The 27,655-nt window shown below is 56.5% G+C and overlaps 2 protein-coding genes and 1 long non-coding RNA gene across 8 annotated transcripts; 2 read left to right on the plus strand and 1 right to left on the minus strand.

Moving 5' to 3' along the window:
* Window positions 1-298: 298 nt before the first annotated feature.
* On the minus strand, window positions 299-3,651 carry NME4 (NME/NM23 nucleoside diphosphate kinase 4). Of its 2 annotated transcripts, XM_004750914.3 has the most exons (5): window positions 3,481-3,648; window positions 1,828-1,961; window positions 1,470-1,571; window positions 1,246-1,358; window positions 299-730 (listed from the first exon to the last, which is right to left on the minus strand). In XM_004750914.3, the coding sequence occupies exons 1-5, from the start codon at window positions 3,569-3,571 to the stop codon at window positions 607-609; spliced, it is 564 nt and encodes a 187-aa protein (XP_004750971.1). In that variant the 5' UTR covers window positions 3,572-3,648; the 3' UTR covers window positions 299-606. The 2 variants fall into 2 exon arrangements, with proteins under 2 accessions (XP_004750971.1, XP_044927900.1); XM_045071965.1 differs by lacking the exons at window positions 1,246-1,358; window positions 1,470-1,571 and having other exon boundaries at window positions 3,481-3,651.
* Window positions 3,652-3,921: 270 nt separating this feature from the next.
* LOC123389718 lies at window positions 3,922-16,769 on the plus strand. Of its 2 annotated transcripts, XR_006604366.1 has the most exons (4): window positions 3,922-4,199; window positions 6,167-6,264; window positions 8,597-8,714; window positions 16,291-16,769. It is a non-coding gene; the product is annotated as an uncharacterized LOC123389718 (long non-coding RNA). The 2 variants fall into 2 exon arrangements; XR_006604365.1 differs by lacking the exon at window positions 16,291-16,769 and having other exon boundaries at window positions 8,597-10,148.
* Window positions 16,770-17,990: 1,221 nt separating this feature from the next.
* PGAP6 (post-glycosylphosphatidylinositol attachment to proteins 6) lies at window positions 17,991-27,094 on the plus strand. 4 transcript variants are annotated; one of them, XM_045071969.1, is made up of 13 exons: window positions 17,991-18,260; window positions 21,865-22,042; window positions 22,140-22,332; window positions 22,611-22,738; window positions 22,825-23,093; window positions 23,186-23,514; window positions 23,888-23,978; window positions 24,057-24,180; window positions 24,604-24,740; window positions 25,202-25,380; window positions 25,461-25,607; window positions 26,203-26,319; window positions 26,679-27,094. In XM_045071969.1, exons 3-13 carry the CDS (start codon window positions 22,231-22,233, stop codon window positions 26,973-26,975), a joined length of 1,920 nt encoding a protein of 639 aa, XP_044927904.1. In that variant the 5' UTR covers window positions 17,991-18,260; window positions 21,865-22,042; window positions 22,140-22,230; the 3' UTR covers window positions 26,976-27,094. The 4 variants fall into 4 exon arrangements, with proteins under 4 accessions (XP_044927904.1, XP_044927901.1, XP_004751061.2 ...); XM_045071966.1 differs by lacking the exon at window positions 17,991-18,260 and adding an exon at window positions 18,546-18,727; XM_004751004.2 differs by lacking the exon at window positions 17,991-18,260 and adding an exon at window positions 18,804-19,051.
* The last annotated feature ends 561 nt before the right edge of the window (window positions 27,095-27,655 follow it).

A 27,655-nucleotide genomic window follows, 5' to 3' on the forward strand; every position in this document is an offset into this window, starting at 1 on the left:
GGTCTTAGCGGGCCCCCTCCAGTTCTGCGCAGGGCAGGCAGCTCCTCATTCAGCATGAGGCGATGAATGAGGGCTAGGGCAGCACCAGCTCTGGGACTTGGCTTGATTCCCCTGCATTTCAGGCTGGAGGTCTTTGGACCTCACCTATCTGATACATTCAACAAAATTATTGATCTCCTGCTGGTGTGTGAGAGTAAGCTTTATTTCTACTCTCAAACTCTTACAACTTTGCATGAAGTCCTCATCCCTACTTCAGAGATGGCAAAAACTGTAATCATCAACCCCTCACACACACACATACACACAACACAGTGAATTTTAATATCCCACCCACGTTTTGGGGAAGGGAGGTTACATGACACACTTTTGAAGATGCCCTGAAGGTTGTCTGACACTTTGGTCCAGAAAGTGGATCTCTTACTGGCTTAGGATTCTAAAAGGCACGTAAAGTTGGTTGCTCAACCCCTCTGGGCTGGGATGGGGCAGAAGGTAGACTGGAAGGTGTTCTGGGGCCAACTAGCAAACCACAGTGTGCGCTCAAGTCTGGGAAAACAGAGGTAGCTGATCCTGGGCGGCTGCTGGGGTGGCTGATGGCAACCTGAGTGCTCATGGTGGGTAGATGCCGCTCTGGTGGCCTTCGTCTGCCCAGTCCACCAGCTCGCTGCTCTGAAACCACAGCTGGATCTCCCTCTGGGCCCCCTCCACGGAGTCGCTGGCATGGATGATGTTCCTGTGCCAGAGGACAAGCAGCAAGGTAAGGCATAGACCTCAATGTGCACCTCAGGGACCCCGAGACTACCTGCTCATCCCCTACCATCAAGAAGAGCAAGCCCAGCATTGTACAGAGAGGAAAGCAAGAACAGGGCCTCTTACCCACAACCTCATGACCAGCCCAGACCGTCTCCAGAGCCTCACGGTCCCACCAGCTGTCCCATGCCAGCCCCTGAGGGTGTCTGGCCAGAGTCAGGTAATAGGAAATAATGGCGGAGTACACACACAACACAAAGAGAATGCTTTATCATCTCCTGTGTGCAAAGGCCTTTGAAAAAACTCTTCTAGCAAACTTAGGTGTGTGTGACATCCCAGCATCAAAAGTCTCTTGTGGCTCTACTGTGGCCCAGCAAGATCCCCAGGTCCCACGGATCTGCCTCAGGGACAGACAACCACCCCTGACTCAGGCCCTCCTCAACCCTGAGGAGCTGGCCCATCAGCTCCGGTGGCTTGAGTGTGTCAGGGCGCCCGGACCTGCTGATGTGGATGCTGAAGTCCCCCCTGATGGTGCCAGGGGCAGCCTCAGCAGAGTCGGTGTGTCCTATCATGGCCCTTGAGGAGCCGACCACGTTGGGACCTTCCCAGACCTGCAGCACAGAGATAAAGGAGGTTGGGAGTGGTGCGGACCACCAAGGACTCAGCAGCTCTGGGCTCAGCCCAGGGCCCTCCACCCTTTCCACCACCCATGCCTGCCGTACCATGGCCACCACAGGGCCGGAGGTCATGTAGCTGATGAGGGCTGGGTAGAAAGGCTTCCTCTGCAGGTCATGGTAGTGCTCAGCAAGGACTCTCTCTGGCGCCTGGGTGGCATTGGAGCAAGATGGGAGAGGAGCCCCTGGGCACTGGGGCAGTCGCCATGGTGTCCTGACCTCAGGGCACTTTGCAAATAACACCTACATGGCCTGGCACACCAGCAGCCACCTCCCCACCCCGCCCCTGCTACTGCCAACACCATACTCCTCCAGATACAGGGCGGAAATATGAAGGGCTGAGGTCCACGAGAAGTCCCCCACCCCAGTCCCATCAAGGACACCCACGGATTGAGAGCCCTGGTACCTGGAGCATCTTCATCCCCACCAGCTTGAAGCCCCTCCTCTCAAAGCGCTGGATCACGTCCCCAACAAGCCGCCGCTGCACCCCATCTGGCTTCACGGCAACCAGGGTCCTCTCCCGTGTCCAGGAGGCCCCTCCTTTAGAAGAATGGGAATCAGGTGCCTCACCCTTTCACATCTCCCTGAGCCCCGAATCAGCCACGGCCCAGGTGTCACCAGAGCAGCCCTGGAGGGGAGAAGCACAGGGTCCACAGCCAACAAATGCCCAGCAGGACTCTGCCTTTCAGGGACCGACAGGACAGTGGGCCCCCGGGTGCTTCCAAGCTGGTGGGAGGGGCCGGGCAACCCGCAATGGATCCCATGTCCTTGAGAAGGCATCCAAGAACTGGGAAGCCACAGCTCGGGCCACTGGCCACACAGAGCCTCAGAGATGTCACACGGGAAAGAAAGCACTGTTGCAGGCCATGCTTTTGACCCCTGTCCTTTGGAGGGAGGGCACAGCGTCTGAAGTCCCAGCCTGCCGCACGATGAGGACCCAAAGCTCATCTTGTGGGTCTGAGGTGAAGGATTGGCAGGGAACCAGGCAGTAGTGAGGGGCACTCTCCCCACCACGTGGGCCACACACGACAGGACGAAGAGAGCTAGGGACCAAGAAGCAGGGTGGAGGGCTTCCTGTCTGAAGTGGGGGACTCTAGAGGGCTCCTCTATTGGCCCGAAGGACTCAATGCCGCTGGAGGCCTTCAAGGGAGGCAGCTTCCAGACCCATGTAGAGGACTGACCCTCGCCCAGCCCTTCTGTTCTCCAGGGGACACCACCAGGGGGACGGAGGCATCATCAACCCCTACAGCCCCAGGCCACAGAGTTCTGCTGACCCTCAGCCCTGAGTCCAGGTCAAACGTGCTTTTGAGAAGAGCCTACACCCTGGGTGTCCTGCAGAGTTCTGCTCCGGGGGACAGCAAACTGGAAGACCAATGATAGAGTCAGGGCAGGCCAGTGTCCCTGGGGTTGTCTGCAGCTGCCCTTTCCCATCCCATAAGGTGTGCTGGGCCTGGACAGCAGGCACTGGGCGCCCCCACTTCACTTCAAGACTGCAGGAAGCCCCCTGGTTTGTGCCCCTAAAGCCCAGTGTCTACGGGCTGGGGAACCTGGCCTGCCGCCAGCTGGCTTGTCCGCTGGAAGGTGGCAGTTCACCCCCTCCAGCTTTGGGAACACCGAGACATCCGGCTCTCAGGGAGCACCCTGTGGGCCGCAGTTAGGGGGAGAACCGGCTACAGATACGGGCCAAAGGGAGTTAGGTCCAGCAGAAAACGCCCCGAGGGCAGCGGCTCCGCGGGGAGTGCTTATCTGTTCACAATGTGCCCCGCAGTAGCCCCAGTCCGCGGGGACCCTCACCCCGGCCTGCGGTGGCCACCACGCCTCCTGCTCCGGAGCCCGCAGGTGACCGTGCCCCCGAGCAACCTGGGGCAGTGGGCGGAGGGTGGGCGGAGGGTGGGGGGCAGTGGGAGGTGGGGAAAGGCGTGCAGGGCGCCCCCGGTCCGCCCGGCGAGACCCCGAGGCCATCTACAGAGGCCAGGCAGCCTCGGGTCGCACGCTCGCCAACAAAGGCCGGGCTACGCCCCCCGCCCGCCTCCCCCTCGGCCGGTCGCGGGCCACTCACCCGAGCTGGGGCGCACGAACAGTCTCGGGCCCGGGGCCCGCGGACCGCTCAGCAGCCCCGGCAGCGCGGCGCGCCCCAAGAGACCGCCCATGACCCCCTCCCGCCGGCCTCTGGCTGAGCGCAGAAAGAGCGCGAGCGACTGAGCCCCGCGGGAGAAAGGGCGGAGCGGAGGGAGAGGGAGGGGCGAGAGGGAGGGGAGGGCGGGGCGGAGGGAGAGGGAGAGGCGTAAGGGAAGAGGAGGGCGGGGCAGGAGGGAAGAGGAGGGCGGGGTAGAGGGATAGGTGGGAGGGAAGGGGAGGGCGGAGCGGACGGAAGGGGAGGGCGGAGCGGACGGAGGGGGAGGGGTAGCAGAGAAGGGGAGGGCGGGCGCAGGGAGAAGCGGGGCAGGAGGGAAGGGGAGGACGGTGCGGAGGGCGAGAGGGGATGAGAGGGCTGGGTGGAGGGAGGTGGGGGCGAGACCGAGAGAGCAAGAGGGGGCGGGGTTTAGAAACGGTATCCTATTATAATACCGTTGGGGTAGTAATGGTGGCCAGCTTCTTTTCTAAAAGATTTTATTTTTATTTATTTATTTATATGACAGTTAGCACAAGCAGGGAGAGCAGAGGCGGGGTGAGAAGCAGACTCCCCACTGAGCAGGGAGCCCGATGTGGGACTTGATCCCAGGATCCTGGATCATGACCTGAGCGGAAGGCAAGCACTTAACCATCTGACCCAAACAGGTGACCGCAGCTTGTTTTCTAAATAAGAGATCTGCTCGCTGTTAGGTAGTGAGTTTTTGAAAAATCATATGTGCTTTTTGTTGCTACTGTGAATAGAAATGTTTTCTTTTTTTTTTTTAAAGATTTTATTTATTTATTTGACAGAGAAATCACAAGTAGATGGAGAGGCAGGCAGAGAGAGAGAGAGAGAGAGAGAAGCAGGCTCCCTGCTAAGCAGAGAGCCCGATGCGGGACTCAATCCCAGAACCCTGAGATCATGACCTCAGCCAAAGGCAGCGGCTTAACCCCCTGAGCCACCCAGGTGCCCCTAGAAACGTTTTCTTAATTTTATTTTTAATTGTTCTTTGAAAGTATAAAAATACAGTTGACTTTTGTGTGTTAAAGTCTTATCCTGCAACTTTGCTGAACTCGTTTATTAGTTCCAGTTGTTTTTTAGTGGATTTCTTAGGATTTATTATGCATGAAACTATGTCATATGGGCCTAGAGATAGTTATTTCTTCCTCCCCAATCTGGATGCCTTTTATTTTATTTTCTTAATTGATCATTCTGGCTAGAATCTCCAGTAAAGTATTGAATACAAGTAGCCGCCTTCTGGCTTAAGATGGGGTGTTAGGTTATTGCTTTGCTTACCTTAAAAATCAAACAGTCCTGGGGCACCTGCGTGGCTCTGTCACTTAAATATCTGACTCTCGGATTTGGCTCAGGTCACGATCCTGGGGTCAGGGCATCCAGCCCAGACCACTGCATGCAGAGTCTGCCCAAGTATTGCTCTCTCCCTCTCTCCCTCTCTCCCTCTGCCCCTCGCCTGGCTCATGCACGTGAGCGCCCTCTCTATCTCTAAAATAAAATAAATAGGGACGCCTGGGTGGCTCAGTTGGTTGGACGACTGCCTTCGGCTCAGGTCATGGTCCCAGAGTCCTGGGATCGAGTCCCGCATTGGTCTCCCAGCTCCACGGGGAGTCTGCTTCTCTCTCTGACCTCCTTGCTCATGTTCTCTCTCACTATCTCTCTCTCAAATAAATAAATAAAATCTTTATTAAAAAAATAAAATAAATAAAATATTTTAAAAAGTAAGAAAGAAGTTTCACGCAGATGAAAAACTGAAATACAAAAGGCAAATCTATAAAGCTTTCAGATGATGGGAAAATATATTCACAGCTTTTTTTTTTTTTTAAGATTTTATTTATTTATTTGACAGAGATCACAAGTAGGCAGAGAAGCAGGCAGAGAGAGGGGGAAGCAGGCTATCTGTCGAGCAGAAAGCCCGATGCGGGGCTCAATCCCAGGACCCTGAGATCATGACCCAAGCCAAAGGCAGAGGTTTTAACCCACTGAGCAACCCAGGCGCCCCTATTCACAGCTTTCTGTGGGGAAGAATTTCTTGAGGCACAATAAGCACTAATTATAAAGGAAAAGATTGACAAAGTCAACTCTATTAAAATTAAGAACATTATAAAAACACCATGAAGATACCAGACGAGCCAAAATTCAAACACTTATGACGTGAAATGCTGGCAAGCGTGTGAGCCATGGGAGCTCCCATTCATTACTGCTGAGACTGCAAAATGGTGCAGTCACTCTGAAGCCAGGTTGGCAGTTTTCTAGAAAACTAAACATATGGGGCGTCTGGGTGGCTCAGTGGGTTGAGCGCTGCCTTCGGCTCAGGCCCTGATCTCAGGGTCCTGGGATTGAGCCCCACATCAGGCTCTCTGCTCAGCGGGGAGCCTGCTTCCCTCTCTCTCTCTTTCTCTGCCTGCCTCTCTACTTGTGATCTCACTCTGTCAAATAAATAAATAAAATCTTTAAAAAAAAAAAAGAAAACTAAACATGTGACCCAGCAGCCATGCATTTCGGTGTTTATTTAAATGAGTTCAAAATGTATGTACACAAAAATGTGCACCTGTGTATCTGTAGCAGCATTACTCATAACTTCCCAACTCAGAAGCAACCGAACATCCTTCCGCAGGTGTCTGGATGAACAATGTGACCGTATCCCTGCAATGGGACACTATTCAGTAATTACATGTGTGAGCTACCAAGCCGCAAAAAAGACACGGAGGAAAGGTAAATGCCTATTACTCAATGAAAGAAGCCTATCAGAAAAGGTTACGTGAGGGCGCCTGGGTGGCTCAGTGGGTTAAGCCGCTGCCTTCGGCTCAGGTCATGATCTCAGGGTCCTGGGATCGAGTCCCGCATCGGGCTCTCTGCTCAGCGGGGAGCCTACTTCCCTCTCTCTCTCTCTCTCTCTGCCTGCCTCTCCGTCTACTTGTGATCTCTCTCTGTCAAATAAATAAAATCCTTAAATAAATAAATAAATAAAAGAGGGGCCCCTGGGTGGCTCAGTGGGTTAAAGCCTCTGCCTTTAGCTCAGGTCATGATCCCAGAGTCCTGGGATTGAGCCCCACATCGGGCTCTCTGCTCAGCTGGGAGCCTGCTTCCCCCTCTCTCTCTGCCTGCCTCTCTGCCTACCTGGAATCTCTCTCTCTGTGTCAAATAAGTAAATAAAATCTTTAAAAAAAAAAAAAAAAAAGAAAAGGTTACGTGACATTCCAGAAAAGGCAAAGCTATGGGGACAGCTAAAAAAAAAAAAAGACAATCAGTAATTGTAATTATTAGGGGCTGGGGGAATAGGAGGGGTGTGGGCAGGTTTTTAAGGTCACAGAACAATTCTGTGTGACACTACAATGGCAGATAGATGTCATTACACGTTTGTAAAATCCAGAATGTACAACACCAAGAGTGAACCCTAGAGAAAACCGTGGACTTTGGCAAACAATATTGTCAGTGTAGCTTCACTGGTCGTAACAATGTAGCACATGGCCCAGGTGGGATGTCCATAGTGAGTGCGGCTGTGCACGTCTGGGTGTGAAGGGTGTATGGGTTACTCCATACTTTCTGCTTAATTTTACTGTGAATTTGAAATTTCTCTAAAAAAACAGAATCTACTCAAAAACACACACAAACCATGAAGAAAGAAAAAAGACAAAATCACAGAATGGGAAAGAATGTTTCCAGCACCCAAAACCTATACAGGTCTAGGGTCTTATTTCCAGAAGTCGGTGAGTAAAGTACCAATAACTCCGTGGTACGGCAGACAAATACTTGAGGTTTCTCTTCTCCAGAGAAATCCAAACAGCCAAGAAACACACGCAGAGGGGCTCGGCTTCAGGACCGATCACAGAAATGCAAGCCAAGCCACACCAAAAATCCCAAAGTTTGGGGAGCCTGTTCTGACTCTTGCTCTCAGATCAGGCAATGATCTCAGGGTTGTGGGACAGAGCCCCACATCGCGCTCTGTGCTCAGTAGGGGGTCTCCTTGAGGTTCTCTTTCCCTCTCCCCCCACCCCAACTCTCCCTCTCTCTCTCAAAATAAATAAATAAAATCCTGAAAAAATTCTGAAGTCCGAAAATTCCAACTATTAGCGAGAATGTGGACCAAGCAAATTCATGTACGGCTAGTTAGACTCTCAACTGACAAAACCCACCTTTGGTAAATAGTTTGGAATCATCAAGAAAGTGAAAAATCAACCTACAAAATGGAAGGAAATGTTGAGAAATCATATATTTCAGAAAAGTCTTTTTAAAAAGATTTTATTTATTTTTGTCAGAGAGAGAGCTCAAGCAAGGGGACCAGCAGGCCAAGGGAGAGTCAGGCTCCCAGCTGAACAAGGAGCCCGATGTGGGACTTCATCCCAGAACTCTGGGATCGTGACCTGAGCCAAAAGCAGACACTTAACCAACTGAGCCACCCAGGCGTCCCAAGGGTCTTTTTTTTTTTTTTTTTTAAGATTTTATTTATTTGACAGAGAGAGAGTAGGCAGAGAGAGAGAGGAGGAACAGGCTCCCCGCCAAGCAGAGAGCCCAATGCGGGGCTCAATCCCAGGACCCTGGGATCATGACCCGAGCCGAAGGCAGAGGCTTAACCACTGAGCCACAAAGGCGCCCCAGGCTACTCCATTCGAAACTTCAGATTTTCCAACTCTGGCTGTGGGGGGGAAGACCCTGAAAGCAAAGCATCCCTTGGTGGGATCCACAACTGCTCCCTGTCCATTAGGACCACCGTGAGCCAGCAAGACCCTGACTACCCGGTGACTGACCCCAAGACAATGACCAATTTGACTTTCACTGTGCACCGTTACCCCAGGTTTTGTGTATATACACCTGGAAGCATTTGCACACTTTGGAATCAGTCTTTGGGACCCTAGTCTCCTGTATTTGTGGCATTGGCATCACTGAAACAATCCATTTTCTGCTTCAGCACCACTCATTCCTGCGCCTGGTCTGCTTGGGACTCCCCCGGTCAGGTGCCCTTGCAACCCCGCACCCTGGCTACAACCCCTAGGGCTTCAGCTCCCTCCTCGCCCTCGCTCCCTCTCTGTCTCCCTTCCTGTCCCAGAGTCCTCACCGGAGGAGGAGCCTGCTGCCAGGTTGTGGGCAGTCCCATGTTCACGGCCAAGGAGCTGATGTCTTCGGCCGGCTGCCATGCGGACCCAAGGGCTGCCAACCGTGACCTGGTGAGCTTAGATGTGGATCCTCCTAAGTGTGTGTTGTTTCAGTGCTAAATTCTGAGTTATTTTGCTGTGCAGCGGTAAATACCCAAGTCCAAGACCAAGGAGGGAGGAGGTGTGAGTGGTCTGACCCTCACTGGTCCGGGACCCCGGGGCTCTTATGATCCATGCAGCTATCCCTTCCCTCGGAGGCCAGGGCTGGGACTGTGTCTGGTATCTCTCCCAGCCCTCTTCCCGGAACCCCCTGCCTTTCAAGACTTGGCCCATTGGGTTTCAGTGTCGGGGTGTCAGTCTGTCTTAGGAGGACTGACAGTGTAGTGTGGCATTAGGATGAGCACAAACTTGGACTTCTGGAACATTCCTGGGAAAGTGCTGGTGGTCTTGGTACAATGTTCTTGGAGAGACCCTGCCCCACAGGGTGGAAGGGGAGGTGGCAGGAGAACCAGATTCCAATCCTGCCCCTGCCACCTGCGACTGTCAGCGTCCCCTTGCCATCCTGGTAAGAACTGGGTTCTCCCAGCAGCCCTCTGTTTGTTTCGTTTAGAGAGAGAGCCAGCAGGGGAGGGCAGAAGTCAGGGGAGAAAGAGAATTCAAGCACACCGAGCACTGAGCACAGAGCCCAACTTGGGGTTTGATCCCATGACCCCAAAGACAGAATGGAGCCAAAACCAAGAATCAGACACTTAACTGACTGAGCCACCCAGGGGCCCCTCTCCCAGCGGTTTTTAAACTTTGGATAAACATGCAAGTTTCTGTCACCTGTAACAGGAAGTGGTGGGCCCCAGGGGTCACCACTGTCTGTGCCCATCACCTGCCAGACCGCAGCCAGGAGGGGCTCTCGGGGCTGGTTGTGACTCATTTCCAGATGGGTCACTGTTAGGGACGTCTGCTTTAGTTCCATGTGATCAGAAAAACATACTCTGTGTCCCTTCAATTCTTTTCAGTTTATCAAGAGCTGTTTTGTGGCCCAGCATTGATCTAGTTCAGGGAACTTGAAAAGAACGTCCACTTGGTGGAGTCCGACGCAGTCCTCTGTAAACACCGTGAATTCCGGGCCCCTGACTGCGGGACCAAAATACTCCATCTTTCCTGGTTTTTTCCTCTACCATGTTTCATCAACGGCAGAGAGAGGGCCCTCAAGTCCCCTCTCCCCACGTGCAAATGCCTATTTCATGGTTTCATTCTGCCCATTTTTACTTCATGTAGCTGGAAGCTCTCTTAAGAGGCGTGTGCACACATTTCTTCCCTTACGAAGGGAATTTTTCACTACTAGAAAATATTTTTGCCTCTGCTTGATCATAATCTCTATTTTGAAGTCTACCTTATCTGGTAAAGATAGAGACACTCGAGTTCCTCACGCTCACTATCAGGTGATTTATCTCTGTCCATCCACTTACTGTTTTTTTTTTTTTTAAGATTTTATTTATTTGGCAGATCACAAGTAGGCAGAGAGGCAGGCAGAGAGAGAGGGGGAAGCAGGCTCCCTGCTGAGCAGAGAGCCCGCCGCTGGGGGGCGGGGGGAGGGTTCCGATCCCAGGACCCTGAGATCATGATCCAAGCCAAAGGCAGAGGCTCAACCCCCTGACCCACCCAGGTGCACCGATCCACTTCCTTTTAACGCATCCATGTCTTTAAGGTTGAACCGAATCATTTCTAGATTGTCTGGTCTTGCTTTATTTAAAATTCACTTCGACAATATCAGCTTTTTTTTTTCTTAAAGATTTATTTATTGGGGCTCCTGGGTGGCTCAGTGGGTTAAAGCCTCTGCCTTCAGCTCAGGTCACGATCTCAGGGTCCTGGGATGGAGCCCCGCATTGGGCTCTCCCCTCAGTGGGGAGCCTGCTTCCCCCTCTCCCTCTGCCTGCCTCTCTGCCTACTTGTGATCTCTGTCTCTCTGTCAAATAAATAAATAAAATCTTTTTTTTTTAAAGGGATCTTTTTTTTAAAGGGGATCTTTTTAAAAAAGATTTTATTTATTCGTTTTTTGAGAGAGAGAGAGAGTGCCCAGGGCTGGAGGGGCAGAGGGAGAGGAGCGAGGGCAAGCAGACTTTGCACTGAGTGCGGAGCCTGACTGGGCATGGGCGGGGGGGGGGGGGGGGGGGGGGGGGGGGGGGGGGGGGGGGGGGGGGGTGGGGGGGGGGGGGGGGGGGGGGGGGGGGGGGGGGGGGGGGGGGGGGGGGGGGGGGTGTTTCCGTGACCCTGAGATCATGACCTGAGCCAAAACGGAGAGTGGGGAACTCAACCAACTGTGCCACCTAGGTGCTCCTCTACCCTTTTTTTTTTTTTTTTTTTTTTTTTTTTTTTGTGAAGTACACTGAGCACGTGTTACATTGGTTTCAGGTGGACGACGTCCTGACTGGACAGTCTGATACATGATTCCGTGCTCTCCGTGACATGTGCAGTCGCGTCTGTCAGCACACGTCACAGTATCATCCATGGCATTCCCTATGCGGCATTTTTCATCTCCATGACTTCTTTATTTTATAACTGGACGTTCGTACCTCTTTGTTCCCTTGATTTCCCCTATCCCTCTACTAACCTCCCTGCCCGCAGCCACCAGTTCATTCTGGGTATTTAGGAATCTGTCGTTTGGGGGACGCCTGGGTGGCTCAGTTGGTTAAGCAGCTGCCTTCAGCTCAGGTCATCATCACAGCGTCATGGTATCGAGTCCCACATCGGGCTCCTTGCTCCGCAGGGAGCCTGCTTCTCCCTCCAACTCTGCCTGTGCTCGCTCTCGCTCTCTCTCTGACAAATAAATAAATAAAATCTTAAAAAAAAAAAAAAGAATCTGTCGTTTGGGCTCTTTCTTCTTTGTTGGTTCATTTATTTCTTAAATCCCACATATAAGTGAAATCCTTTAGCAATTGTTTTTTTCCTGCCTTATTTCACTTTGCATTTTATCCTCTAGGTCTGTTCATGTTGTCTCAAATGGCAAGATCTCATTTATTTTTATGGCTGAATAATATTGCATTCTCCACACAAACCCTCTCTTCTTTATCCATTCATCGTTGTTGTTGTCGTTGTTTAATAAGCTGTACACCCAACGTGGGGCTCAAACTCACTAACCCTGAGATCAAACATGGCACATTCCTCCAGCTGAACCAGCTCCGTGCCCCCACTTTGTTTATTTGTAAAGGATGTTTTTGCGAGATATTGAATTGTGGGTTAACAAGAGTATATTTTTCCCCAGGACTTTGAAGATGACATTCTAGGATCTTCTGGCCTCCATTGCTCTGACTTCTGAGAAGTTAGAAATCATTCAAACTCTTGCTCCTTTGAATGTCATTTTTCTCTGACTGCTTTCAACACTTTCTGCTCAAGTCTGCCTTCCAGTTGTTGTGCCTGGGTGTGGTTTTCTTTCTTTCTTTTCTTTTTTTTTTTTTTTAAAGATTTTATTTATTTATCTGACAGAGAGATCACAAGTAGGCAGAGCAGCAGGCAAAGAGGGAGGCAACAGGGTCCCCGCCAAGCAGAGAGCCCGATGCGGGGCTTGATCCCAGGACCCTGAGAACATGACCTGAGCCAAAGGCAGAGGCTTAGCCCACTGAGCCACCCAGGTGCCCCTGGGTGTGGTTTTCTTTGTAGGGATTCTTCCTGTGGTCACTGAACTATTTGACCTGTTGAGTAATGTCTTTCACCAAATCTGACAGTTTTTGGCTCCTAATTTTTCACATTTTTTTTCTGCCTCCTTCTCTCTTTCCAGTCTTCTTGGGATTCCTATTTTATTTTATTTATTTATTTATTTTTAAAGATTTTATTTATTTATTTGACAAGCAGAGATCACAAGTAGGCAGAGAGGCAGGCAGATAGAGAGGAGGAAGCAGGCTTCCTGCTTGAGCTTGATGCAGGGCTTGATTCCAGGACCCTGGGATCATAACCGGAGCTGAAGGCAGAGGCTTTAACCCACTGAGCCACCCAGGTGCCCCTCCTATTTTATTTTTTCAAGACTTATTTATTTGAGAGGGGGAGGGACAAAGGGGGAGGGAGGGAGGAAGTCAAAGAGATAGTCAGGCGCCCCAGGACTCCAATTCTGGATGTCAGACCTCTGTTTGTCCCTGATGGAAGAGCCAGGAAAAATGGACTCCTTCCCCTAGGACAGGCCTCAAATAGCCTGAGAGCCCAGGCTGACTGGTCAGGGCTGCCAGTGAGAGCCTTTGAACCAGAGCAAAACTCTTGGGTCCCCTGCTCTAGCGCGTCTTCTGCCCCTGTCACCCTTTCACCTACCTCTTAGAAGGGGACCAGGAGTTTGCTCTGGTCACCATGCTCCAGTGCATTTGGATCTCATCCCAGGCTCACTGGTGGTGAAGAGCCCAAGGGCACTGCTTGTACCCTTCATCTTCCGGTTCGTGAGTGCCCAACACCCAGGACAGGAAACATTTGTTTGCCCAGATAAAATATGCATAAAGAAGAACCACACACTGGGGTGCCTGTGGGGCTCAGTGGGTTGAGCCTCTGCCTTTGGCTCAGGTCATGATCTCAGGGTCCTGGGATTGAGCCCCACATCGGGCTCTCTGCTCAGCAGGGAGCCTACATCTCCCTCTCTCTCTGCTTGCCTCTCTGCCTACTTGTGAACTCTGTCTGTCAAATAAATAAATAAAATCTCTCTCTTTTTTTTTTAAAGGGCTCGATCCCAGGACCCTGAGATCATGACCTGAGCCAAAGGCAGAGGCTCAACCCACTGAGCCCCCCAGGCACCCCAATAAATAAAATCTTAAAAAAAAGAACAAGAACCACACAATGAACTTAAAGGGGGAAAATATGCTAACCTTTATTTTTATTTTTGTAAAATAAAGATTCAAAAGTTTTACGTTGCTTCCAAAACTTTTGGGTAAAACATTGCTATGAAATGCAAATTTGGGGGGATCCTGGCCCAGTTTATGCCAACAAGTTGAAGCACAGGGACAAGGAGGGAGACAAAGGCTTGCATCCCCCCACCCCAGCCATGAGATCACAGAAGGTGTGACCCAGCCCCTTCATCCGGGAAGCCGGCAGAACGGTGTTGGGACAGGAGGCCGTGAGCCCACAGAGCAGGGGGCTCCTTCTGACCTGGGGTCTTCACAGGGACTCCCGCACAAGAGGCACTTGGAGGAGGAGCCCATGTGAGTTAAGATTAAGACAGGCAGGTTGGAAGAGAGCAGCCAGGGTGTCTGAAGACCTGAAGCATTCCACAGTTTGTGGAGGGCTGAGCACCCGTCTCTGGCTAGAAGGGGAGCCGTGGGAGTGGAGACCAGATGTCAGCTGGGCCCAGGGTGGCCGCACCACTAGCCTAGAAGAACCAGGGAGAGAGCGTGAGAGGGAGAGAAGGGTGGGGGGGCAGAAGAAGTGGGAGCGGGCAGGGAGTCAGAGCCGGCAGTGAGGCAGGCAGGAGGGGAGGGTGATGGGAGGGAGCTCGCTGCATATTTTCCTCTTCTGAGGTCTTAGAGACCTCGTGCTGCATTTCCTCCTCTGATTAGCTGAATAAAATTGGATTATAGTTTTTTTTTCTTTTTTAACTTTTGAAATTCTTATGCAAACCAAACACAAGTGGCCAGACATGGTTTGCATGTGGGGAAAATCTCTCTCCTGTCCACTGCTCCATTTTCCCCTCCGTGTGAGTGGACAGCAGTCCCCTCGGTCTACACACACCTAGCCGGTGAGAGGGCCTGAAAACATTTTGGTTCAGAAATGGGATGGATCCGTGTTATCCGGCAGCGGCATCTCTCCACTCTGTCAATAACCCTGCAGGATTATCCTCTAGAAGCTGTGCAGAAATTTACAGTACACATCCTGATTTCTTTGTAGAGTTCCCAGGTTTTTGCAAGGACACAGGCTCTGGGCCCATTCCCTGTGTGTCTGTCCCCAGGCTCCTGGGTTTGTTTGATTTTAATGTTGCCACAGAGACCTTCAAAAGGCTGAGGCAGTTTGCATTCCCAGGGGCACAGTGTGGGGCACCTGTTCCCTGCCTCTAGAGAGGGCTGCCTGCCTGAGTCTGACTGAGGTTTTTTTTGTGTTAAAACACACAAGCACTAGAATTTTCACCTGCGACTGAGCAGGGGGGGTTCATGCCGGCCTCTGGTGTCTTCTAGCCCATTCTCTTGTGATTGCTGTGAGTGGCCTGAGTCTGTTTTCCTTTTGGGTTGTGTTAGTTTCAGTGTGTAAATTTCTTTTCTATCTTAGATAGAACAACCCGTTATCATACACACAGCACATGTATTCTCCCATTTGTCTTTTGACTTGGTGACTTCTTTAGAGATTTTATTTATTTGACAGAGAGAGAGTGAGAGAGAGCACAAGCAGGGGGGGCAGCAGGCAGAGGGCTACCCAACAGTAGGCTCCCCACTGAGCCAGCGAGGCTGGAGATCCCAGAACCCGGAGATCATGACCTGAGCTGGAGACAGATGCTTAATGACAGAGCCACCCAAGCGCCCCACGAAATGTTTTTTAAAATGTAGTCAAATGAGTACCTTTTCCCTCATGATTCTCCATCCCTTCATTCCAAGTCTCTTTCTAGTATTTCTCTCATTTTATTCTCAACAGTCGACCACTCCTCTGGTTGGAATTCATTGATCTGTGTGGGGTGGAAGGCAGGAGGCTCTGCAGACAGGGCCTTCCTGGTGGGGCCTCTTCCTGTGTTCCCACTGAGGCTCTGCCAGGTGGGCCCTCAGCATCTTCCCGCCACCAGTGCTCTTGCACTTAGCACAGGTCTACCGACCTCAGCCCAGGGCACAAGTCCATCTACGAGTTCACCAGCCCCCAGACACAGCCATGGTATGGAGCGTGTCTGCCACCTCCTCTCCTACCTGTTGGGGAGCTTGGGGGCACAGGAAGCCGCCCTGGAGTGACACAAGGGAAGCCCCAGAGTGAGGCGGGCGAGTGGGGGACCTGAGCTCAGCCCAGAGTAGGAAGAGCTTTCCAGTGCCCAGTGCTGACCACAGCTGCTGCCCAAGCACGATTCAGACTCAGCATAGAGCACCAACATCCAAGCTCAGCAAAACCCCACAACTGACCTCTGTCCCTTTAAACTGAGAATGGTCAACAGCCCAGGGAGTGCCCTGCCGTCAGGGGTGAGGAGGCCCCAGCCTAGGTCCCCACGAAACAGAGGAGCTCTTCAGTGGCTTCACATCTTGGCCTTCCTCCTGCCTGGGCCTCCAGTCTCCACCCTTCTGCAGCTTTTAGTGGTATTGGTCTGGCTGGGTCAAGTGTCTCCCCCTTCCTTTCTGTAAACTCTCAACAGACAACCCGAATCCCCTGCCCCAAGAGGCACAATATTCAAAAAAGACACCCACAGGTAAAATCCTTCCTTCCAATCCTAAACCAACAGGGCTCCCTCCCATGGAGTCAATCAGCATAACCGGCTGCTGGATGCTTCCAAGTCACCCTATGCCTCTGGTGCAGGCAAATGCAATTTTCAGTGGCTCAGTCGGTTAAGTGCCTGACTTTTGATTTGGGCTCAGGTCATGACCTCAGTGCCATGAGATGGAGCCCCTGGGCTGCTTACATGACTCATTCCCCCTCCCTCTGCCCCTCCCCTTCTCTAAAAAATTTTTTTCCTCTGAAAATGGTACCTTTCTATACACTTTGTTCTGCCCTTTCCTTTTTTCAGCCAAGGCTCCATCTGGCAGACCGTTCTCAACTGGCCATAGGGCTTCCCGGTTTACCGCCGCACTGTGTCGGTGTTTGAATCATGGTATGAATGTCTGTGATTCGAATGCGCCATTGCCTAATGACCAACATCTGGACATATGCTGTACCGTCCTGCAATCTCACTTCTATGAGCATCTCTACAGGGCGAGTGCAGAGGGGGACAGAGCAAAGCCCTTGTCGCTCTGGGAGCTGAGTCCAGAGGCTTCCAGATGCTCTAACACTACTCAGCAAATACAGGAATGTCTGTGGGCCCACAGTCTAACCCTTCCAGCGTGATCAAACTTTTTGACCTTTGCAAATCTGTTAGGTATAAGGAAAAAAGACGTCAAGGCGCTTTTTAGTTTGGGGAGGTTGGAGACTGTTCCTGTTCATTTGCATATCCTTTAAGGGAGTCTCCTTGAATTTACTGAAGAGTGGGTATTTTGTTATTGATTTGTAGGGGCTCTTCATTATTAAACTTATAATTTTTTTTTAAGATTTTACTTATTTGTCAGAGAGACTCAGAAAGCACACATGCAAGCACAAGCAGGGGGAGTGGCAGGCAGGAGAAATGGGGAGGGGGGGAGGTTCTTGCTCAGCAGGGAGCAAGATTCCAGGATCCTAGGATCAAGACCTGAGGGGAAGGCAGATGCTTAACTCACTGAGCCACCCAGGTGTCCTGTTATCAGTCCTAAACTGCTATCAATCTTGGTAATTAAACAAATAAATAAAACATTTACAAATCTTTAAACAAATAAAATCTTTAAAAGACTGAAAATAAACTATTACTAATCCTATTAGGACTGGCCCTTTGTGGTAGACTATGCAAGCATGTTCTCCTCTGTCCATGGATTGTTTCTCCACCTTGCAGGTGGTGGTCTGGCTCTGGAGGAAGCTTCTATTTCACCTGGTTGAATTTCCGTGTCTCTTCTAGTTGGCTGGGCTTGGAGTCCTATTGAGAAACACCTTTGCTTCCCCCAAGAATCTGAAAAATTTCCCCCAGGTTTTCGTCTTTTTTTAAAGGGGGAAATTCCTAGCCCGTTTAGAATCTAAACCGATGGGAAGGGTGAGGGATGAGTCCCACTCACCGAGGCAAATTGCCACCTTATAGAGCACGAAATTCCCACACAGACATGGAGCCTTTCCATTTTTCCACAAAAGTGTGTTCTTTGCACACACACGTAGCAGTTTCGTGGTGTGGAGGCCTGGCCTGGGGAGCCCAGCTGTGAGGGGCTGGAGGCACACGGTCAAGGCTAAGGCCCACGCTGGCAAGGCGGAGGTGCGCCCAGGACTCGACCGCTGGTGGGCGCGCGTCTCCCCAGCGTCCTCAGCACCTGGCTCGGAGGCCCTCATCACGCGTGCCCGGCGCACACTCGGGGAACCCAGACGCTCGCCTCTCGCGCAACCCAGCAACTGTAGGAAGCTCTTGGGGGCGATCCGGGCACCGCCTGCCGCCTCAGATCTACAGTGGGTTCCAATTCTCGCCCGACCCTTTCCCTTCTTAATCCTTGATTCCCGCGCCAGCCCGCCGCCCCCTCTCCGTACCCCCTCCGTCCCACGCTCCCGCGCGCACCGCTGGGTCCCGCGCCAGCCCTCTGCCCTCGTGCACCGTGGTCCCCCGCTAGCCCGCAGCCCCCCCGGTGCCCGCTCCGTCCCACGTCCGCCGCGCGCCCCGCTGGGTGCCGCGCCAGCCCGCAGCTCCCTCCCCGTGCCCCCTCCGTCCCACGCCGCCGCGCGCACCGCTGGGACCCGCGCCAGCCCTCTGCCCTCGTGCGCCGTGGTCCCCCGCCAGCCTGCAGTCCCCCAGTGCCCGTTCGTCCCACGTCCCCCGCGCGCCCCGCTGGGTCCCGCGCCAGCCCGCCGCGCCCCGGCCCTCTCGGTTCCAAGTCCCTCGTGCGCGCTGCGTGACCCTCCTGTCCCGCCCTGCCTCCCCCAGCAGCGCGCGCGGCGGTGAGTCTGCCTTCCCTCTCAGCCCGCGACCTCCCTCTGACCCATTTTCCTCGCGCTCCCCCTGTGTCCCCAAGTCTCCTTCGGCCCGCTTCGGCCCCCGCCAGCCTCCTCCTTCCCACCCCTGTCCGCGAGTCCCGCTCAGGCCCCGGCTCCCGGCGGGGCGGGGCCTCGCAGGCGGAAGTGCCCGGGGCGCCGGCGGCTGGGACCGGCCGGGACGATGGGAGCCCGGGGCAGAGGCGGCAGCTGCGGCGGCGGGGGCCGCAGGGGCGGCGGTGGCTGCCCGGGCGGCGGCGGGGGCGGGCGGCCGGGGACGCGGTCCGGGTAGCGCCGGGCCGAGCGCGGAGCCATGGGCCGGGCTGGGACCGGGACCGGGACCGGGGGCGCGGCGGTGGCCGTGGCGGGGCCGCTGCTGCTGCTGTTGCTCGCTCGGCCCCCGCCTGCCGCCGCCGGCGACAGCAGGAAGAGCGGTGAGCGGGCGCCGACCCGCGGGAGCCATGGCGGGGGGAGGCGTGCGCTGGCCGGGTTGGGGGGCTGCCGGGAGGCGGGGTCTGGATTGTGACTCACCCTGGGGGCGCCTGTGCGCTCACCTCGCGCGGGCGCAGAGCCCAGGTCCCCACCCCAGGCAGGGGGGTTGGGGGGGGGTTCAGGGCGGCCCCTTGCGGGAGCCGAGTGTTAAAGTGGTGGGGGTGGAAAGGACGCTGGCGCCCCATCCACTGTCCCCGGGGCCGAGTTCGTGCAGACTGACCCCTTGGAGTGCGCCCTTCGCTCTCGGGCCCTCCCGACGCGTTTAGGTAGGGCACAACCCACGGGCGAAGGGACCGGGAGGCGAAGGAGCGCAGGGGGACGCAGCTGGCACTCCGGCTGCGGGAGAGAGGAGCTGTGCCATGTTGTTCTGGGGCGCCCCTCTGGCTTCAGAGACTTGGGAGTTAGGAGAAAGTTGCTTAGATCCAGGAGTGGGGCCCAGGTGGGTGGCCCGCCTTCATCCTTCGCAGAGTCTTAGCCAACCTAAGTGCAGTGACTCTCAGCAGCTGGCCGTGCTTCTCGCAGGCTGGACTCCCAGGTGGACCTGAGGAGCTTGGCAGGCCAGGGTTGTCTGAGAGTCCCCATCCTTGACTGAACCCCCAGGAGGTGGCTTCTGCACCCCCCCCCCACCGTCCTGCCTGTGGGTGCTGAGTAGCCTCCCCTGACTATGGCCTGGGTCTCCCTGAGGGCCCTCTGGCCGGTGATAGGTGGCCCACACCTACCCCCCTCCACAGCAGGCCCCAGCCGACACCTCCCCCTGGACAGCAGGCAGCTTATCCCGCTCAGCAGGGGCTCTCTCCCTCCACTTCCTGGCTCCCTGCCCCTCCCCCCTTCCCTGAAACCCTCCAAGCTCTTGTTTCTTTGAGGGCTGTGCCTCTGGTGTCTGAGCTTGACACGGCTTGAAATGAAAGGTAGTTTACCCAGAGATGGGCTCCTGGTTGAATTGCTCCGTGGGATATTGCCCTCCTTATGTCCACCCGTTTCTCCATCCTGGGGCAGGGCTGAGGAAGGGCTCGCTGGTGGGGGGTTTATGGAGATGGAAAACTTGGGGCAGCCCCTCACCTCTTAGGCCTGCTGAGAGGTCAGGCCCTGTGTGGCCCTGGCTTCTGGAGTTTGTGCATGGGCAGGGTCTCTGTACAGGGTACCTGTGTGTGTTGGCGTGCCCTCTCTGGGGTTCCCAGGACAGTCTCAGGGACTTTTTCTCTTTTCCATCTGACCCTGTGTCCTTGGAGGGGCCTGTGGCACAGGGCTGGGGTCCATGAGTCCGAGGCTCCCTGAAAGATGTCATGTGGTAATGGCCTAGCATTTAGCAAGATACTGGCTGGGGGTCTGGGCCAGGGAGGTCAAGCTGTGGCCCTGGGAAGGGGTTTCCCTGGCTCTTCAGGGGATTTTGAACAGGTCTCTTATCTCCTGTGCACCTGCTGAAACGTCACACCTACCAGCTGTGTTCCAGGTGCCCTCAGGCTGACATTCCAGCGCTGGCAGCAGCCGGAAGTCCTTGCCCCTTTCAGGCCAGGTTGCTGGGTGCCCAGCTGGCAGACTGTTTCTCTAAGGTGCCCTGGTTCTGAGGTGGGGGTGGGGGACTGTCCTACCTCAGCTCCCCAGCACTCTGCTCTGCCCTTCTCATCACGTTATCCTAGGGGCTGAAGCAGCCCTGGGAGGAGGTTTGTGTTAGGTCAGCAGCTTCTGGCTTCCTAGCGTTCAGTCCACAGCCTGGGGGGTGGGACCTGGCGGCCAGCAGCCACAGGGAAAGTCTTGGATTTAGAGCCTACCCCTGAGCTCCCTGCTGTGCGGGGCTCCTTTGGAGCTCAGTCTGGCTTTGCAAGTGGGTCACTACTTTCTCTCCAATGCCTCCATGGGAGGCTCAGGAGGTTGGCAGAGGGGATTGGCTCTCCTGGCTCCCTCCCTGCTCCCCTGGCTTACCTGGAGGGGCCCCTGGCCTGCTTGTTGAGGTGGGGAAGGGGAAGTGGAGATGGTGTCAGCCAACCACTCGCCCAGTGGGGCAGGGAGAGGCCTTCAGCCTGGAAGAGAGGGAGGTCACACCCTACTGTGTCTACAGTGCATTTCTTCCAGAAGCACTTTCGTATCCATTAACTTTGGAGGGCAGGGCACCTGAAGGGAGGTGCTGTCTCCCTTAGCCAACTCACAAGGAAATTGGGACTCAGAGAGAGGAAGGGACACCCAAGGTCACAGGAGGCATGAGGCCTGAGCCTGAGCTGGGGCTGGACTCTCTGCCTTCCAGCCCAGGCACCTTATGACTGGAACCCACGCCCAGTTAGCTATCCCCAGGAGCACAAAGAATGCTCGGGGTGATCTGTTCTGTAGGATCTCCAAGAGGGAGGATTGTGGGTGGGCACCACATGTGGGGTCAGACACCTGCTCTGGGGCAGGGTATGCTCCATCAGTGGACACCCCCAGCAGGGGCCTCATCAGGGTGGGTCCCCCTGTCTCTGGGCTGAGCTCCAGAAGACTCAGAACTGGCCCTGGAAAGGTTGGCATGACACAGGCCGAGTTACAGAGTGTGGAGGGGTGGGGAGCCGGGGAGCCTCAGAGGTGGGGACCTGAGAGGGGCTGGGAGGCTGGGGCCGGGAGCCTTTTGCTGCCAGGGGCCCCTGCCTTGTCTCTGTACCACCCTGCATGGGCACACGCCCACGTGAGCACAGGAGCCAGCTGTCCCTTCATCTTCGCACCTGGCTCTGTTCACCTCCTGTCTGGGTGAGGCGGAACTCTGACTCTCCTCTGGCTGTGTCTCAGGTCACCGTGGGCCTGAGCAGGTGGCCAGCCTCTGGGCCTGAGTCCCCTCACCTCAGCGTGGCCCCCTGCACGGAATGGGAGGGGAGAGAGTCTGCTGCTGTCCCGTGCCCAGGACAAAGGTGGGGGCAGGGGCGGCGCTACAGCCCTGAGCACCTCCCGTGAGCCTCCATCTTTTGACCCTGGAGTCACCGGGGCTGCAGGAGGGGAGGACAGCTGCCATGGTTGGTGGGGCAGCGACGGGGCCGGGGGTGGGGGTGTGCCAGGCTATTCTGTCTGTAGGGCCCCGTGAGGAGATGGGGGCCCAGCTGACGGCACCTTCTCCCCGCAGATGTCAGGCTGGTGTCCGAACATTTCTCCCAGTCCCCACAGAAGCTGTCTTTCTACAGCTGGTACGGCAGTGCCAGACTGTTCCGCTTTCGCGTGCCCCCCGACACCGTGCTGCTGCGCTGGTTGCTGCAAGTGTCCCGGGGCAGCGGCCCTGCCTGTGCCAGCGTGGAGATCACTGTGTAGGTCCCCTCCCCCTCTCTCCCACCCCCTTCCCCTCCCCCTCCTGGGCGGGCCCTGCCAGGCCCTGACGCCCCTGCCGCCGCCCTCTGCCCACAGATACTTCCGTTATGGTGCCCCTCCTGTCATCAACCCTTTGGGCACCAGCTTCCCCGCCAACAGCTCTGTGCAGTCCCCCTTCTTCATCAAGATGCTGGACAGCAACGCTTCCCTCAACATCTCCCACCCAGCCCCCGGGGACTGGTTTGTGGTGGCCCACCTGCCCACCGCCTCCCAGAAGATCGAGGTGAAGGTAAGGGGGCTGCCTTCCGGGAGGAGGGGACAGGCTCCCTCACCGTGGGCATGCCACTCGCTGACTTTGCTCTAGGTTCCTCCCGGCATGCACAGGTCCAGTGCCTCCCACACTTCTCCACCCCGTTCCATGCCTGGGCTCTCTGCTCCAGCCCTGCACCCCCCACCCCACTCCACTATGTCTGCTCCAGCTCTGCGCCCCCCCAGCTCCCGTGTCTGCCCCTGACGTGCCCCCCACGTATGCATGTTCTTTCTCCCCACACTTCGCTCTCTCCCTAGGGTTTCGTTCCCACCTGCGCCTACGTCTTCCAGCCTGATATGCTGGTTGTGCGGACGGTGGAGGTCTCCATCCTGGAGCCTGACGTTCCCCTTCCGCAGACCCTCCTCTCCCATCCCAGCTACCTCAAGTGAGTAGGACCCCTGGGGAGGTGGTGCCTCGGGAGGCTGGTGGAAGGCACAGAGACTGAGCGAGACCCTGTCCCCGCGGCCACAGAATCTTCATCCCTGAGTACACCCAGGAGCTGCAGCTGGAGCTGCAGGGCTGTGCCGCCAACGGGAGCCTGGGCTGCCCTGTGCGCCTCACCGTGGGCGCTGCCACCCTGCCCAGAAACTTCCAGAAGGTGTTCATGTGCGTCAGCCCCACTGGGGCCTGCCGCCTGCTGCTGCCCTCACCACCCTGGGACCGGTGGCTGCAGGTGACCGCCAAGAGCCTGGCGGGGCCTCGCGTGCTGGTGGCTTTCCAGGTGGTAGCTGCCCTCACAGGTGGGCTAAGGGGGAGGACGGGCACGGGTGGCTCCGCCTCCTGCCGCCGATCCCTAGGCCTTCCTGTGGCTGAACCCCTTGTCCCCCGATAGCCTGCAGGCCGTGGAACCTGAACTTCCAGCACCTTCCACAGAGCAGCCTGAACGAGAGCTGCAACGCCTCCACGGGACTGCTGCCCCCACACCCCGGTGACCACAGTGACCATGGCCTGGGCGGGAGCAGCAGGAGGCATGGGGGCCCCTGCTGCCTGGCGAGCTACCCAGTCATTCGGGAAGACCTGGACGTGGTGTCTGTGCGCTTCTGGCCTGTGGACAGGGTGTGGGTGCGGGTGCGGCCTGCCACGCCCTCGGTGATGCGGCTGTACATGGACACCGGCATGGACAGCGGGGGCTCCCTCACTGTCTCCCTGCGGGCCAACAAGGTAGGCACCCTGACCGGGGAGGGCCTTGCTTCCTGGCTCAGCCTGGGCTCAGCCCCGCCCAGCCTCAGGGGTGCTGCCTGGGTCTTCCTACGCTGACTCTGGCACAGAGAGTAGGTCGGCCTTTCGGGCGACAAGCTGACCCCCGCAGGCCCTTGGGCAAATTAGGGGCTCTGTCTGAGGAGAGGGAGGCCTGTTCTGCGGGCTGTGCCTCAGGAAGTGAGGCTGTGGGTGGGATCAGGCTGGGCGTCCCCCGTCCTGGAAGAAAGGGTTCTAGAAGGGCCCTGGGCCAGCAGAAGCCACGGAGAATGGAGCCAGCCAGAGTGGGAGCCCACTGCCTTGGGACTGGGGCCGAGTGCGTGGCTTCTCCTTCCAGACTGGAATTACCAACAGCACCTTGGTCGCTGTCTGTGTGAATGCCGCCTCCCCCTTCCTCGGCTTCCGCACGTCGCTCAACTGTACCACAGGTATGCGCCGGCAGCGTGCGGCCCAGGGTCCCTGGCCAGCCCCTCTGGCTGCTACTGATCAGCCCCCCTCTGCTGCAGCCTTCTTTCAGGGTTCCCCACTAACCCTGAGTGCTGCATCGCACAAGGCCGACCTCATCATCCCCTACCCAGAGACGGACAACTGGTACCTTTCCCTGCAGCTCATGTGCCCCGAGAGTCCAGAGTGAGTAGACCTGGGGACTGCTGGCTGGGGGCAGGCGGCGGACTGCTCCCAGCAGAACCATGCATGGGGCTGCCCAGGTCTAGGTTGGGGAGCGACCAAAGCCCTGTGGGGCCCTTTGCCTTCCGGGAGTTGTGAGGGCTTCTTCTCCACGTGCTCACCCATCATGCTGCAGCCCTGGGAGTCAGGACCCAAGGAGGGGGACCAGTCCAGGACATAGCCCCAGGAGACTGGGCCTCAGGGCATGTTGGTGGGGGGTGGAGGGTACGTCTCAGACTCGGCAGAGCTCGCTGCTGCTGTCCTCCAGGACTGGGAGCCTGGGGGCCTCGGATGTGGGTTCCTGTATCCCAGAGCCTGCCGAGAGCCCGGACGAGGTACGGGCAGCGGGTGTCAGCAGCTAGGCTTCCTGCGGCCCCTTCCTTACAGGGAGTGTGAGCAGGCCTCAGTCCTCGTGGAGACCACCTTGACCCTGGTGCCCTGCCTGAACGACTGCGGACCCTATGGCCAGTGCGTCCTGCTGCGCAGACACAGCTACCTATATGCGGGCTGCAGCTGTAAGGCCGGTGAGGCCTGGGCCCATGGGCCTTGGGACACCGGCTCTTGTTTTCAAGTTTACGTATTTAAGTCATCTCTCCACCCCGGGTGGGGCTTGAACTCAGATCCTGGGATCAAGCCTTGCGTGCTCCATCAACTGAGCCTGCTGGGCGCCTTGCCTCTGGGCCTTGCAGGGCAAGGTTGGGGAGCCCACCTCCACTCTGCCAGGGCCCAAGAGGGACTCTGCCGGGCTAGGGCAGATGCCTCCTCCCTGTTCCTTCCTACGTACTTCCTCAGTCCCTCACCCCCACTGAGTCTCAGGCACTGATGGCCTAGGCCTCTCCTGCCCACAGCTGCCCTACTCCTGCCCTGCCCCATTCCAGCCTGCTTCTGGGTGAGGAAGGGGCTTCTCTGCCGGGGAGGGGAAGGCTCTGGGGTTCAGAAGGATGCCTCCTGGCCTCAGCCCCCTTGGCATCTCATTGGCTCCCAGGCTGGCGTGGGTGGAGCTGCACGGACAACAGCACGGCCCAGACGGTAGCCCAGCAGCGGGTGGCCGCCCTCCTTCTCACTCTCAGCAACCTCATGTTCTTGGCTCCCATCGCCGTCTCAGTGCACCGCTCGCTCCTGGTGGAGGCCTCTGTCTATGCCTACACCATGTTCTTCTCCACGGTGGGCTCAATGCAGGGGGTGCGGGAGTGGGAGGGGGCTGGGAGAGGGGCTGGCCGCGGCTCACCACCCCTGCCCTGCAGTTCTACCACGCCTGCGACCAGCCCGGCGAGGCAGTGCTCTGCATCCTGGGCTATGACACCCTGCAGTACTGTGACTTCCTGGGCTCCGGGGTGTCCATCTGGGTCACCATCCTCTGCATGGCGCGGCTGAAGGCAGCCCAGAAACACGTGAGTGACTCCTGACACTTGTGCCTGGGCTCCTGGCCCACCGTGTGTTGAGGACTAGACCAGAAAGAGGGCTTGGTGCTTAGAAACCTGCTGTGCCTTGGAACCCCCATTCACCTGCTGGAAGAAGCTGCCTCCAGCTGGGAAGGGCTAGCTGCCTGGGGATGCCAGGAAAGAACGGCAGTGGACAGGGTTAAGTGAGGTCCCCAGCCTGTCTCTCCCACAACCCCCTTCAGAGAGGAGGCCTAGAGCACCTGCCTGAGGCCAGGCCTCCCTGGCTCTGCTCCCACAGTCCCAGGTGCTAAGGACACTCTAGGGACTTTTCTGCCTCAACTGGTCCTGGCTGACAGAGACACGTGGCCTGGCACCTTGCCGGGCCATGTGTGTGCCTCAAAAGTTCACTGGTGGATGGATCAGTGGATCCGTGGATCAGTGCAGAGCAGGACAAAATCTGCTGGCAGCTCTCAGGCCAAGGGATAGTGGGGGCTGTGGGACAATGACCAGGCCCAGGGCACCTGTTCCTCCCGGACCTTGTGTGGTCATGAACGACTGGCTGAGGGTTCCCGTGACCCTGTGGTCACCCCTGTGTCTTGTCCAGGTCCTGTTTCTCCTGGGCACGCTGATCTTCGCCATGTCCCTGCAGCTGGACCGCAGGGGTGCCTGGAACATGATGGGGCCTTGCCTCTTTGCCTTTGTGGTCATGGTCACCATGTGGGTAAGGAGCTGGGACAGGCCAGCGCTCCTGCCCAGGCCCCCTCCCCTGATGATTGGGAGAAGACGGTCTGGGCCCCCCACAGACCCCTGCTTCGGGGGAACAGAGCCTGGCCCTCCATTCTGGCCATGTTCCTGCCCCTGGGCCCGAGTCCCACACATCTGCTGAGAACTTGCTGGGGGCACCCATGAGGGCCCAGCATGGCTTCGGGCGTGGCCCATGCCAGGTCTCTGTGCCCTTGGGGCCTCTCCAAACAGCCACACCAACAGTCCATCCCACTGCCCAGACCTGGGGGGAGGGATCCTGGGAGCTGCGGCTCCAGTAGCATCCTCTGCCTGCGCTCACGGGCCGCTTCACTCTAGGTGTACCGCTGCGGACGCCGGCGCCACTGCTACCCCACGTCCTGGCAGCGCTGGGCCTTCTACCTCCTGCCCGGCATCTCCATGGCTGCTCTGGGCATTGCCATCTACACCTCCATGATGACCAGTGACAACTATTACTACACCCACAGCCTCTGGCATGTGCTGCTGGCCGGGAGTGCGGCCTGCCTGCTCCCGCCACGGGAGGAGCACACCACGCCCTGGGCCTGCTCGCAGAAGCTCACTTGCCACTACCAGATCTGCAAGAACCACCGAGAGGACCTGTATACGGTGACATGACGTGGCCAGATCAGGGACACCGGCCACTGTGATGATGGGCTCTCTGGCCAGGGGCAGGACCAAAGGAGAAGGACCCTGTCCAGGTCCATTTCCAGCTGAATAAAATTGCCCGCACACTCTTTGGCTTCCTTCTGAGGAGAGGACTGCACCCGCCCCCTCAGTTCCCAGGTGCCTGCTGGTCCCTCAGCAGGTCCCAGCCAGCGTCTGCTGGGGCGCCTGGGGCCCAGGCCTGGCTCCTTAGAAACTTAGGACCTGTGTTCTGGCTGAAACAAAGTGGTTGGAGATGGGGAGAGAGAGGCCCCCATCATCCCTGTTCCCCTGTGAGGTGGTGAGGTGAGACCCAGGGGACCGAGGAGTCCTGAGCCCACCTCCCACAGGTCTCTGCCCCACCAAGCAGGGTTTGTGCCCTCTTTGCATCCCTGGCTCCGTGATGAGGTGTGCCCTGAAGCCAGCCTTCCTTGGGCATGGGGGTGCTCCCTGCAGATGCACGACTGTGGCGGGAGGTGACGGCACTCACCAGGGAGCTGCTGGGCCCTGGGGCTGCCACGAGTGGCTGGGTTTTGGCTGTCCAGTCCTGCTGCTCCCCTCTGTTTGGCACTTGGCTTTGGAACTGCAGGCGCTGGGGACAGGGCTGCTGAGCTGCTCTGGTGTGCAGTACCCCTGGGCACACACTGGCCTGA

This window comes from Mustela putorius, unplaced genomic scaffold (assembly GCF_011764305.1).
Source record: "Mustela putorius furo isolate JIRA1106 unplaced genomic scaffold, ASM1176430v1.1 tig00004007_pilon_pilon_pilon, whole genome shotgun sequence".
Taxonomy (NCBI): Eukaryota; Metazoa; Chordata; class Mammalia; order Carnivora; family Mustelidae; genus Mustela; species Mustela putorius.